Genomic DNA, 15240 nt, shown 5'->3' with positions numbered 1-15240 from the left:
ACAGGTTCTCCTCTCGTGAGCTCAGAGCGTTGCCACAGTTGCATCCATAATTGGCATGCATCTCACTGAGCACACCCAGACACAATCCTTTTGGTTTATGGTGTAGTATTTATCCATATGTTGGCGAGTTAGTGTGCAATCACAGTGTACAGCAGACATTTCACTCATTGCTGAAAGATGGACCTTATCATGCCTTTTGGCTGCATATTTACCACTTTTTTTTTTTAACACAGTTTGTTCTTTTTAACCATAATTCAGCCTAACAAATATCTAAACGTGAACATCATTGTATTAGATGCAACTTCTCTGTAGTGAGCAAAAAAAATTCAGGTTTTTATTTCTTGGTGCAATAACACTGACCTTTATAAACGGGGAAAAAATAAATGGAGGAGCCTTAAAAGGAGTTGAGACACTAACCATTTTGTGGTTATGGTGCCTGACATTTCATCATGCTTTCCCTCCATCCAGTCTTAAATCCTTTTCAAGCAGTTTTAACACTGAATGAGGCTCTACAGACCAGCTCCCATGGAAGATATGATATGGCTATGGCCAAGATTATACATTTCCATAGCCATATCATAGGATGAAAACGGTCAGATGGCACACATGCTTGCCATTGCTGCTCAGGCTAATGCTTCTTTATTTTCATGAGCAGCATAGAGGGGATGGGCATGCTGGCAACTCATATTTTAATGGTTTAATGCTAAACGAAAGCACTGGCAATGGGACTCTAGACACTCTAGCCACTTTGTGGGATGAAGCGTTTAACACAGTGTTCCTTTTTAAATAAGCAAAAGAAACATGACATATTATAAAATTTGAGGGTAGCTGGTTTTTTTAACATATTTTTATTTGGGATTTTATTGGCCTCACTAAACTACAAAGTCTAAATCACAATGGGCTAAAATTGGCAAGCGTTAGAAATTTTTTCAAATCCACTGACGTTGTGAATAAACACGGTATATTTTATATTGTACATATTATGCAGGATATTTTTAACTGTATATGTTTGCGTGTGGAAAGCAAATGGATTTAGAACGTTGTCGCAACTGACTGTCTACTTCCTTCAGAGAAAAGAAAAAAGAGCTGGAACGTGAAGAGTTGTGGAGGAAACTTGATGATCTTCAGCTGAAGAAGGCTCTGGCTGAACAGCAGAACAGCACTTTAAGTGTGCAAAGCCTACAGAACAATGCAAGTGCCAAGTAAACCACATGACAACCACCTCTGCTTCACAGCCATACTCCTCTCTACATGGTTTCTGAAAAAGTAAAAGAAATTTAAAAAAAAAAAAAAAAATCCTCTCCATATACTACAAAGCCACATTTTCTCCAAGGGTCAAGAAAAATGCAATGTGGCTTAACCCTTTGTTAGGACGACCATGGATATTTTGCAAGGCAAGAAATCGGAGGTATTTTAACAAAAAAGGGGGTTAAGCTCTTTGAGTACTTGAGGATGGAGCCACTTGCTGCAAAGCATCGTTACTCTGCCCACCAGCACTCACTGTTAATGAACCCTGTGTTACATCATTGCAGTAGAATGTTCTGTGCTCAATCAGTGATTACGGGGGAGAATTAATTTTTTATAACCTATAATATGAGTGCGTTAATTCTGGGAATGGTGAGAATTATGACTTGAATTCTTTGACATATATATATATATATATTTTTGTTTGTTTTTTTGATTGTGTTGCACATAGGTGTATTAGTCTGCTATGTACATTACTTTTGCATTTTACATGTCTATCTCTTTGCTGCAGTCATTGATTTCAAGATTTAACAAAACACAAAACATGGCTCTTAGCACTGCTGTTTCTATCTTCACAAAAAAATAAAATAAAAGGAAGGTACTTTATTTTTATTTTTTAAACTACCCTATAGCTCTTTGTGTCACGGGGCAAGTTAATTATAGTGTGTAACATAAACCTATTAATAAATTGTTTAATGTGCCCTTTAAGGAAACCCTAGGAATTCAATCCAAGGCAAGTCCTCCTACAGGTCAATTCATTGTTTGGGACTCTCATCTTAAATGAACTTTAATCCATTTGTTGCCAGAAAAGACAGTAATACATCTGTACAGCATCAACTGGTGTGAGATCTACTGCGGCTGAAACCATGTAAGCCTGCTTAATAAATGCTCAAGCAGTATGTGTTGCTGTCAGACTATGATATAGTCGCTCTGTTCCCACTTGGGAATGGTGATCAGCTATGCAAATAATTCCGCTGTGGGTGACTAGTACTAGTGATGTTCTCAGTGTGGTTTTGTGAACTTTTGTCCTCTAGTATTTTCTTACAAATTGTACTTTAAAAAACCCAAACATGAATATGTTTGTTTGGAAGACTAGCAAGCATGATGTTTGGCACTTTGGAATTTGAATAAGTGGGTGATCTTTAGTAAGACATTGGTTAATTCACATAAATTACGGAGTGGGCAGTTTGGTTTTTGGAAGAATGCATTAGGTGTTAAAACAGAACCAACTTCAAAGCTTTGGTTTAACTATCTTTTCAGTAAAAGGAGCAAAAGAAACCAAAACAACTACATCTTAATATAGTGAGTTTGTTTCAAAGATATTGCCACTTTACATGGATAGCATAAAACATTGATGTTGCTAAGATAGAAATGTTTATATATGTCTCAGATTATGCTTAGAGTGGCTTCAGGCAAACAGCCACTATATACATCTAGTCCTTAAATGGATTCTATAGTGCCAGAAAAGCAAACCCATCCTGGCACTGTAGGCTACTGCAGTGCCCCCCTCCCGCGCGGCTGAAGGGATTAAAACCCTTTAAGTCACTTGCCTGAATCCAACGCCGATGTCCCTTGGCACTGGGTCAGGCTCCTCCCCGCCAATGTCAGCCGGCAAGGGAGACCAAATGTGCAAGTGCAGCAATGGCTGCGCTCGCATTAGGGATTACTCCGCCACTAGGGGAGAAGTTACCCCTAGGTAATTATTGTAGTTTTTTCAGAAACTGCAGTAATTACCACTGTAGGGTTTAAGGGACTCGGGACATTGCACCTAGACCACTTCAATGAGCTGAAGTGGTCTGGGTGAATACAGTGTCCCTTCAAAACCTTTGATTTTTCGAAGGGCATTACTTTTTATTTCCTCATGCACCTGATGAGCTATACTAATGATTTTCATAAAGATGTATTAATTTGACAGTGAGGTGGCAGCTCTACATACTTTCTACATACTGGATTTGACCAGAGATCATCATTCCTGATAATTTCATCTTGAGGAAAAAGGAAACTGTTCTGGTTCACAGGTAAGTTTAAAGTGGCTGCAGGGAATTGGTTTTATCTGTGGAGGATCCCGCGTATGATCTCGCAGACGTCAGTGCTGTACTGAGTTGGCTGTTGTCTGCTCCTGGCTCTGAAGAGGACCAGCTGGGCGAATAACTGCCCCCTAGGGACAGGTTCAGGTAAGTAGAACACACTTCTATCTGCTTCACAGGGAGCAGTCTCTGGGAGAAACCATTTAAGAAGTCAAACCATTTTGAAGCTCACTGTAGTGGTTATGGTGCTTGGACTGTTCCTTTTATTGAATTCTTTTAACGTTTACCTATCATGTCAGACATGACATGGTACCATATTAGTAAGGAATGCAATTCTATCTATACAGTGTGCCTGTCACAATAATATTATAAGCCTAGTTTTTTTCCCCCTGAAAAAAGAGAAACCTATATTTTTATGTGCAATCAAAGTAGTGACAGCTTTAAAAAAAACAAAAAAAAAAACTATTTCTTCTAAAAGATCTTGTGATTTACTACTTTGACTTGAGGGGTGGGGGGTGAACATAACGACAGCTACACTGTAATTGATACTAAGACACAATGCCTCCAAACACACTGCAAAATGAGATATCTGTGTTAATGGTTGTGTGTCTGCATCATTGTTGGGAACCCACCTAGTAGCCATCATGAATTCTAAAATAAATACCACTATGGAATCTTTAATGAACCTAAACTGTTTTTCTGCACTATAAATGTATATTGACTTCCTTGATGTTCAGCCAGTATTACAGCTGCCAGGGCATGACTGGAGTTGACGGCTACAATAGTGCTCTATGAATACACATTTTTCACTTACTGTGTGTGCAGATGTAATTTAGGTGCTCAGGCTAAAGGAATTGTGGCTATATGAGGGTTATTATAGTCGGTTTTCCCTTTTTAAAACACCTGCATTTAACAGAAATTTAATTTTCCATTTTATAAATTACTCCCAATATTGTTTTCCTGTAGTTGCTGAAGCTCTGCATATACTTCTTGCCAGCATTCTAGATTATACATAGTAGCAAGTGTTTATATGTGGTAACTAGGACAGCGAATTTAGCTTGCAAGGCTTTTCGTTTCATTGTTTGCTAAAGCCCTGCGAATACCGAATAACCTTCAGTGCTTCTTTGTAGCAACTAGGTTACTCAACGGTTCATGCAAGAATAACTTCTAAGGCTTTTAGAGCTAGTTTCTCTGTACTTTATAAAGACGTGAATATTTCTTGTTGGCGTACTAGATACTGCATAGCAACCAGTGTTTTATGCAGTAACTAGGAAGCACAATATCTCGTAATAACTCACAAAGATTTTGTAAATACAATGAAAACTATATCACAATTGAAGTAGAATGGTGCAAACAAATTCTCCTATAAACAAGAACAGGGAAAAACGTTTCAAGTAAAATATAATAGGGGGAAATTTTTGTATACAAATATGGAGTCTTAATGCTGGCAGTAAATCGAAGCCATAGAACTCCTACTCCTATTATGCCTTAACAAATATTTATTTGGTATTTCATATGTGAGCTGACAAAATCATTGCCCACCCCTTGCCAGCTGGCAGCGGCAGCAGCTGTTGGAGTCTTGAGAGACTCACTGCAAATAATACCCTCACTTTTAATAGAGAGAAGCTAGCCTAAGATCACTGCTGCGCGCGGTAAGATGTTGCAAGCAAATGGAGTTAACTGGCTTACTCCATGCTTCATTATGGGCACATTGGCCCTCTATTTAAAATAAATAAAATTCAAATGATTGTATTTGAATCGTAACCTATACATGCAAGTCACTGCATGCTATACATCTTCTGAAAGGATCTAATTCAGATGGTTCCTAGGGATGCACATTTCTCAGTCGACTCATTTTCAAGCAATCAGATTAATATGCTAACAGAGTAGTTCCCTTCAAGTTCTTTAAATGGGGCACATTTTACGTTCCTTCCTGTTTTGGAAAATTGTTAGTGAACATAATGGAATATATATAAAGGTACAAGGTATATTAGCTGTGGTGTGTAACAAGTAAAATTATACAATGTTTGAGTCTGGAACAATCGCTATTTGCACCAGTTCAATGTACCTGTTGATAGCTCCACTCTTTAGAAGCTTGTTATTAATTGGGTTATGATCCATTATAACTGCCTAGAGAGAACAAATGGCAAACACCAAGATACAGAGAAATAAACATTCAAAATAATGGGATTTTATTCACACTGGGACAAATCTTACAACGAAGAAACTTATAGCTTTTTATAATAAAAAAAAATACTCTTTAAAAGGTTTCATATAGCCCAATTTAATTCTGTAATTGTAAAAATGGCAGTGCTACATATAGATTTATTAGAAACATTATTTTTTATCTGCTTCTTTTGACTTTATCATATTGATTTCCTAGACTATAATTTACACAGCACAAAAGAATAAATCCACTGAATTTTTTTATTTTCCTAAAAATAGATTATTTTTTTCTCATTTCCCTGTAATATGTTATCTTAAGCAATTCTCAAACAAAAATCCATATATGATGCCACTGGTTCTCAAACCCGAGTGCTATGTACTTGAAAAATTGTGTGGGATATATGGGACCTACTTCTCAATGTCTGGCACCAAATTCATCAAACGGACTGCAAACCTTAACATTCCATAATCTGTGTTTTACGTGAGTGACAACCTATTGATGATTTGTCGATTTGTCAAGTATTTTTTCCCTTTCAGATTCTGCTGTAGAACTGCATTCTAAAACCTTGATCTTTTAGCCCTATAAGGCTGAGCAACACATTGGTCTACAGTTCAAAGATGGCCCCTCTGTTAGAGAGCTCTTAATTCTGTAATTTCCAGCCGGAGCCGCAGTATTAATGTCTTTTGTAACTAGTTCGGACACTGCTAGTCCTTTTCTCCATTATCATTTTCCACGCTTGTTATTGTAAGATATGTTTTCTACAGTGGAAATAATGTTTTTTTTTGTTTTGCCCTATTTTTTTTACAGGAATCTGCAATATGTTTCTATATCGAAATCAGGGAGAATTATTTTCAGGGAAGAGCTTGCAATGTTTTGCTGAAACTATATGTAGTGTCCGAGAGGTTTAAGATATAGTATTGTTAAAACGGAGGAATAGAAAGGAAGCTGTTAAAATAAACTGTACCATAGAATCTATCCGTTACTTAACAAATATATTGACTACAGAGTATTTGTAGCACATTTTAACGTGATCCTTCATTTTATTTTAATAAATAGGTTTATTTTTTTTCCATTTTTAATAAACTCTTGAATATATGAAATGAAGGTGCCATCCATTTTTTCCCCAGGTTTTTGTCTCTTGATGACTATTTTTCATACTAGAAGGAAAGACATGTTCAGTGAGAAATATATATATTTTTAGACTTTCATGTACCGTTTCCTTGAACAAGATTTCTATTTGATAAGCTTTAGGATATGGCTGTGTTTGTCTGTTCAGTGAGTGCCTGTGTAATGTCAGAGGACTTTTGCATCGGAGGCCTCTTTGTCTTTTAAGGGGGGGATAATATTGGTAAAACAAAATATAGATTATGGTAAATTTGAATGTGAATATGTGATTATGCTAAAAAATTGTCTATATCCCATTTTTTGTAGGCTGTAGTTGAAAATGCCTTGTTATATTTACAGAAATGCAGTATTTCTTGAATATGAATCTGAAAGCGTTAAATGAAATCTTGCATCTTGTCCTTGATGAAGTATTTTTGAGTATTTCTATGGAAGTCCCATTCCAATCATTTGCAGTCATGTGAAACTCTTGTTTTTGTAATAAAGGTGGTCACTGGGGGAAAGCAGCATTTAATAAAATCTGTTTGTATATATTGCCACTGTGTTGCAGTCTTGTGTGTTCCCCTGCCCCCAATTATATTCAAGTCATATTTGTTCTGTGCCATCCAATCACAAAGCACTGCTTATTCCTGTTAGTTTCTGGTTTGGTTATTGCAATGTTTCTCATAAATCCGTTAAATAGGTCATACAGATTTGTTTTTCATCTAACCAATATATGACCGGTTTCAATGTAAATATCAATTTTAGATCTGTATGTTAAATTGCATCCATATCAAGTCTTCAGTTACCCATACATCTTTGTGGTGGTAGCTAAGTGATGTCATCAGCCAATTAAAATACAAGTTGCAAACGTAAGTGATTCTCCCCCCCGCCCCCTTAACCCACACTGACAATTTTGTTTCGGTAATGCTGCCAACTTTCGGGCCTGGGCAGTTTAATTCAATGGCCTTTATTTGCACGTATAGGTCGCAGAGTTGGACAGGTGGAGGATGTTGCCAGTTGTAAACTCATTTATTCCTGCAACATCCATACATATGACCTGCACAGCATGGTAAAGTGGTCACTCAAATCTGTGTACATCTGACTGTTTCCCATTACTCTATTAAAAGCAAAAAAAGGAGGGATCTGCACTCTCACCTATAGTGCTGGCAAACCTCTAATCCATCTAGTAACTGCAAAGTAGTCCAGACACTCAAGGTCATACATCAGCAGATTTATTGAAAAAACTCGACAGATACAGCGTTTCAATCCCTTCCTTGACAGATATCAGCCTGAAGCATAAACCCACACTGCTGAACTAGCCCTGCTTCACGTGAACAGGAATCTAATTATACCCATAGTTGCTCAAGTTACCTAAACAATGAAGATCTATGGATGTAGCATACAGCCCCTATGTTTGAGGGAGGTGTTCTATTTAAGCCACACACAAAAAACCAAACGATCTAAGCAGGGCATGGGAGGACTGGCAAGGAGATTGCTAGCACCTAGGGTCTGTGGGTTGCAGTAGTAGATCATCATTGTTCGGTTTACTAAATAAAGAGAGAAATGGATATAGATATGTAAACAATGTTTCAAACATGTTATGATGGTGCAAAGACAATGTATGAAAGGCTGGCTGAGCTACTTGGGGAAAGTAGTCCACAACAGCTGCAGTTCCAAAGGTTAACCATCAGTGCTGTAAAGTTTTTGTGCTGTTGCACACTGAACATCTTTTAATCGGTAAATGGGGCTGAAAATTGCTGCTTGTTTCAGCTCCAATAAGCAGCACAGTGTTACTCAGCATTAATGATGCCACAATTTTATAAACCCTGCTGTATAGTGCAGATTGTTTCAGTAATAATTCATTTCCCTGCCTGCAAGATTATTTCTTCCCCTCAGTATGGAAACAAAGCCCTTGCATAAACAAACCTGGGATTGCAAGGGTTAATCGGACATCCAGTTAGTATGTACACTTGGAAAAAAAACAAACAGATGTGTGTTGTAAAAAAAAAAAAAAAAAAAAAACTTTATTGAAAGAACTGAAAAGCTGAACCAAAAATGCTACATCTACCAGAAATACAAATGGTGCATTCTTCACTAAATCCACATTTTACACTCCTCTGCCAAAATCCAACATACTAAAAATCAATGTTTAGTACATATACTACTAATAATAAACATTTATGCTTTTTTTTTTTTTCATTGGGGTAGATCTTAAAATAACTTGCGAAACCTGCAGTTCTCTTGTCTGCAGCCTTTGCAAACCCTCCCCTTCTAGCTCTGTCCGAACTTTCTGTGGCTGTCCAATCACAGACTTCCCAATGCAGCTCAATGAGAAGACTTTGCAAGGTAGGCGTTTTGGACCATTGCTGCCTCTTGAGTTTAGCTTCACTGAGCTAACGAAGCCAGGAAGTAACATTACCTGTTATCTGCTAGTAAGTCAAGGGGTTGTAACCTGGTTAATGTATACAAGTGTCAACTTCTATTGAAATCTGGATACAGCTCCCTATAGTGTTCCCCTCCCTCGCTGTCTGGTAAACAGCCACCAGAGGTGACGTTAACTCCTGGCAGGGAATTATTGCAGTTTCTGAAAAAACTGCAATAATTACCATTGCCGGGTTAAGGGACCTGGGAATTTGCACTCAGACCACGTCAATGAGCTGAAGTGGTCTGGGTGCATATAGTGTCCCATTAATGTAATGAATATAGTGACATAATACATACACCCTGATACAGGCCTGACACTCTACCAAACACAAAGCTACGAGTCAGTTTAATATGTATTCTAATGGAACAGTTATTAGAAATAATGCGTGTGTCCAAAACGACATGAGCATTCATGCAATCAGCATTTTCAACTGAATAAACGCTTAAGGCTGATAAATGCAATAAGAAAAGGAACCTACATCAAATGAGCATCATCTATCAGCCCCCATATGTTAACTCTGAGGTTGCATGTTACTAGAGCATCATGAGGGAGTTAGATTTTAAAAAGATCAGGGTAGGCAACCTTTGGCACTCCAGATGTTGTGGACTACATCTCCGCTGATGCTTTGCCAGCAATAAGGCTGCAAGAGGATTGTGGGAGATGTAGTCCACAACATATGGCGTGGCAAAGGTTGCCTACCCCTGAAATAGATGAAAAACTATGTATCTTGTGCACACAATAGAAGGAAAAAAAAAAGACCATGTAGCTTGTACACAAGTTTATTTGAACAGAGGAACCATAAAAAAGAAAAAGAACCCTTCTTAAGAGTAGATTGCAGTTTGTTTTACATGATAGTGCCTTTTTTTGTTTTCTTTCTTTGCATATGACTGATTTCTGTATATTTAATTAATAAAAGCACTATGACAATCACAGCTGCTTTCTATCAAAGTACACAGAGGCTACAAACATACATACACTATGCATGGGGACGTCCAGCATCACCCAAAATCCCATAGGAAAGTGGTAATTAATGTTTTCCTATGGGGAAATCCTGATGTGAGTGTGGCCACTGCTGCGCATGCGCATTAGATCTCCCCCGTCAGCTGACCCAAGCCAGCACCAAGGGCCATCGCTGCTGGAGCCAGATAATTTACGGAGGGGGAAGCTATACTGCCAGGAAAACGAGTTTTTGCACTATAGTTTCCCTTTATGTTCAGTTCTAATTTTGGTTTGCAAATCTGTTCACTGTATCAACACTAAACACACAAAGCACATAACTCGCTGAAATGCTTTGTGTGAAGTGTCCTTTTTTTTTTTCTTTTTCGTTTCATCCATTTAATAAAAATGTGTAGATTTCATAAGCAAATAACCGGTTCTGTTACTTCCTGCTTTCGTTGGCTCAATGGAGCTAAACTCAAGAGGCCGCAATTGCCCAGAGCACCTGCCTTGCAAAGACTTCTCATTGAGCTGCATTTGAAAGTCTGTGATTGGACAGCCACAGAAATTCTGGCGGGGTTAGAAGGAGAGGACTTGCAAAGACAACAGATCTGCAGCTTTTCAATCTTTTTTTTTTTTTTTTTCCCTCTAAATATAGTCTTGATGAAAAAATGAATTCTTCAATGTGTACGTTTCATTGTGATGTTTTTGTATTTGGGCAATGCAGAGTCACCCTAAAGACCAATGATTGCATTCTTGTCTTTAAAGATTTGTCAGCAACATGGCATGTTCTAAATTTTTATTATCAGGTTGCATGTTTCATTTTAGAATATTTTTTTTTAAAGCCAATCTGAGAAATATAGGTTTGCAGTTTTCTAACCAACTGGCTTGACTCATGTTACACATTTGTGTTTCTTCCTTTAATACTATTAAAAGATAATATAGTGTAGTTCTATTACCCCTGTCTCCTGCTAAGAGTGTCAATCATGTTTTCAGTGCGTTACACTTTACAACAGATTTGTTTCCCATAACCAGTTAAAAGTCCCTAACACTTTATATTACCTTTAGACTATGGCAGAACTAAAGTAGAGAGGGTCCTGGAGCAAGACTTGGTTTTGGGGCCTGCTTTTGCAAGGATGAAAAAATGGTAGATCCCTGTCTGTCATAGAACTTTCACAATGCTTTGCCAGCTGGGAATCTACCATTTGCTCATCCTTGCAAGATTGTACTTGGCACTGAGCAGTGTGTATTTGTGTGTAGTGTTGTGTATTTTATGTACTGTTGCCATTTGAAAGCAGTGGTTTACTTGTGTGTAGTGTTTGCCTTTAAATGTAGGGATGTATTTATTGTTAACATTTGAATGCAGGGGTTTGTGTGTAGTATTGGAGTTTGAATGCTGAGATGTATACACATAAAAACTGCCACACACTGATTCATCCGGATAGACAGATGTACACACACACACACACACACACGCACGCACGCGCACAGATACACTGACACACAAATACACAGGTAAGGACATGCAGATACAGACATACCCTGTCAAACATACAGATATACACACACGCACAAACATTAACACGCATACAAATACACAGATGCACACACTGATACACATGCAGATACAAAGACAGACATGCAGATGCACAGATACATACAATGACACTCTTACAAAAAAAACACAATGACAAAGATACAGATGCACACCGACACACACACATACATAACACATACACTCAAAGCACATTACATATTTTTAGCCACCTGCCTGCTTCCATAAAGTTTTGGCATCTGGCTGAGTGTGATGGGAGTCTGGGCCAAGCTTTCCCTCCACTGGACCTGGCTCTCTGACCATATGACCAGGTTGCCATGAATAACAGGACAAGGGTATGTAGGATAGGAATAGATCCCAAAAAGCCGAATGTGAAACTCCTGAATGGACCCCTTCAACAGTGGGTCTACAGAAAAAAAGTAAGTTTCTGTTTTTTGAATATTTTTAATGCACTAGCTAGTCCTGGTTATTTGCTAAAGTGTGGATTTTCAGGAATTCAGAGTAAATTTAAAGGATCATTATAGGGCCAGGAACACACACTTGTATTCCTGACCCTATAGTGTTAACACCACCATCTAGCCCCCCTGAGCCCCTCATGCCTTCATAAATATAGCAAAATCTATTCAAGTATTCAAGCCCGAAGCTGTGGCTCTGCATGCTGTTAGACTCAGAAAAACAAGCAGTCTGCTGATATCATCAGAAGTGGTAGCCTGATCCCATGGGGGAAAGCATTGGATTGGCTAAAATCAACAAGGGGGCGGAGTCAAACACCTTTTGGCCAATCAGCACCTCATCATAGAGATGCATTGAATCAATGCATCTTTGATGAAAATTCAGCGTCCCCATCGGTTGCTTACTGTGCAGCCCTGAGCCAGGAAGCCCCTCCAATGGCCATCTAAGGAGTCAAAAGGCAGTGTTTGCATAAAAAAGGCAGACTCTGAAAAGGCAGTGTTTGCGTAAAAATGCCTGAAGGGAGCTATTATACTCACCAGAACAACTACACTAAGCTGTAGTTGTTCTGGTGACTATAGTGTCCCTTTAAGGAGCTGAATCATTAAAGCCACACCTCCCGTGCCTGTGACTTACACTGCCTACGTGACAAATAGTTTCATTTTCAATCAATAATTCAGATGTTTTTATCTCCTGCTCTGCTAATTGAACTTTAGTCACACACGGGAGGCCCCTGTCAGACATAGCAAGCTGTTATCCAAGTAGGATAAAAGAAAGTCTAAATTAAACAACCTGTGCAATAAAGGAAGTGTAAACAGTTAACTTTACAGGAAATGTGTAGGTCACATGAAGGGAGGTGCTAGTAGGGCTGTAAACACAAAGTGATTTAACTTGTAAATGGCAGAGAATTAAGCAGTTAGACGCTCAGACCACTCCATTAAGCTATAGTTTTGGTGCTTATAGTGTCCCTTTACTCTCTATGGGAATGGTATGACTTAAATACAGGGGTTATTTACTGAACATTCAGAATTCAATCTGAATTTCAAATTTTAGTTTGAAGTAATAAAACTGATATAACGGACTTTATTTTGAATTGCCAACAATTTACACTTTAGTAAATATGTGCATTTATCATGTAAAATGTTTAAATTACTGACCATTCACGACAATAGTGTTGGAATGTGCCTGCAGAAAAAAAAACCAACAACACGGTTTATGTTTGATATGTTTAACTCCATTTTAATAAAACAAACTGCTGAACAGGTTTAACACTTAAGAATACAAGATGTAGGCAGTTTTAAAGTGCTATCTGATGGTGCAAAAGAAATATCGGATAACAAACACTTTCTATAACATTCTTTTTATGACACACAAATTTTATATAAAAAAAAAAAAAAAAATACAACTTTGCCTAAACAAATGGAACTGCAGTACTACGAGCAACAAAAAGAAAAAAATGCACAAGCAAGGGTTTCCTTACGACCTTGAGATGATGACAGTGCGAGTTAGCAGATGTCTTCTTTTGTGCCGGTAAGCACCGTTTTCCAACTCTGGTGCTTAATATGATGATGGGCTACAATATACACTTCTCTGCTAGTCATTAGGAAATGATGGAAAATGCAGTCCAACAACAGCTTAATGACAATGGAATTAAAACTGGAAAAATACTTGTAAAATATCTGTATCACTTCCCTTTGGTATTTTATAACTTTCATACCACTATTTTGAGAATAATTGGTTGATTCTAAATTAATCTCTTTTAGTTAAAGGCGCAGAACGGTAACAAGCTGGGTGTTATTAACTAACCAAACATGAGAGTTGAATTCAAGAACTGATGCTACCGCTTGATAACTGCCCCATGGAGTGTATATCCTTCCATTACTCTATAGCCCCATATCTAATTTCTGCCATTTTTGCCTTTTCCCCTACATAGACGCAAGGCACCATGTTAATATGCTGTATAGGTTGTGTGATAATTCCCAAATGGCAGTACATGGCTTGTTAGAAATAATGTTTTTTTTGGGAGAGTCGATCCATTGAAAGTAAAATCTGGACAAATATTGAGCTATGTAAATCATCGAGTACAATATTACTTCATTATTCAGAAATCTCACAGTCCCCTCAAGGACAATTTTTATGTACTGAAACCTCTCCTACCTATTCAGAGGAAGCAGCGATGCTGTGAATTCTTGCTACAACTTCTCGAAAGGCCGATACATAATTAATCAGAGCTTTCCAGGAACCACAGTCTGCTTTCCATGAAAAGGAAGCAAATCGGAATGCCTTTATTATTTTTCCTAAATGAAATATTGCTTGGCCCCCATTTAACCTGTTTGTATCAGGCATGTTCATATAGTGCTGGACACACTCTGACAACTCTGAAACTTCCTGATGTGTTGGTAATTTCCAGTAACTTGGATTCATGCATTGATTGGAAAGAAACCAAGAACGGAAGAGTTAATAGCTCTCATCATATATGCTCTGAGCCAGGGCAAGATGTGAATGCATCCTTTCACTGATTGTAAGCTTGTTTGAGCAGGGCTTTCTTCATCTCTTGTCTGTTATATTCCAGATGTAAAATATCCCCATTCTATCATTTTAAAGCACCGTGTAATACGTTGGCGCTATATAAATGATGATAATAAAGGAACATTATAGCATTAGAAATGTGTATTCCTAACACTATAGTGCCCTGTTAAATGTTTAAATCCTAAACCCTCTTGATAGACGTTAAAATGAGGTGAACTCACATCTCTCCCATGCTGTCCCGGTGCCTAAAAGGTAGATCCCTAGATTGTTTTAAAACTACAGGTAAAAGCATGCAAAGTTTAATGGGAATTGTAGTTTGAAAACATCTGAGGATCTAGACTAATGATCTCAACCGGTCCATTGCTTTCCTTTAGGCTAGTGAGCATTTGCTGCAAAATGCCACGTTGTGCTGATCAGACGGGCTCTATGAGACCATCGACTTGAAATAGCAGAGTGTAAGAAGTGCCTCTAGCAACAGCCTGAGTGACAGACACTAGAAGCGTTTAAGCCTTGAAGTGTACTTATTGGCATTCTGCAGAATAGCAATGTTTTATACTACAGGGACAAAACGAGAAGGACATGGTACCCAGACCCCTTCATTAACATGAAGTGGCCTGGGTGCCTATACTGTCCCTTTAATTCACATACATTATAGGTCAGTTATAGATACATTTCCCATAATCAGCCTATAGCTGGGTATTAAGCATCATGGGAAATATAGTTCACAGACCTCAGTATGGCCAAGATTAGCTATAAAAGGTACTGAGAGCGAAATCCATTTTTATGAAGTCAAATATTTAAG

At 38.0% G+C, this 15240-nt stretch overlaps 1 protein-coding gene across 1 annotated transcript in view; it reads left to right on the top strand.

The window, feature by feature from the left end:
- PPP2R5A (protein phosphatase 2 regulatory subunit B'alpha) overlaps positions 1 to 2922 on the top strand; it is a 127116-nt gene extending 124194 nt beyond the window's left edge. The window contains exon 13 of the mRNA XM_063443850.1: positions 1071 to 2922. Coding sequence (XP_063299920.1) covers positions 1071 to 1206 — 136 coding nt within the window. The 3' untranslated portion in view covers positions 1207 to 2922. The remainder of the gene's footprint in view (positions 1 to 1070) is intronic.
- The last annotated feature ends 12318 nt before the right edge of the window (positions 2923 to 15240 follow it).

The sequence above is a fragment of the Pelobates fuscus genome, chromosome 2 (assembly GCF_036172605.1).
Source record: "Pelobates fuscus isolate aPelFus1 chromosome 2, aPelFus1.pri, whole genome shotgun sequence".
Taxonomy (NCBI): Eukaryota; Metazoa; Chordata; class Amphibia; order Anura; family Pelobatidae; genus Pelobates; species Pelobates fuscus.
The sequence above is the reverse complement of the archived record's forward strand: the minus strand, read 5'-3'. Positions and strand labels throughout refer to the sequence as shown.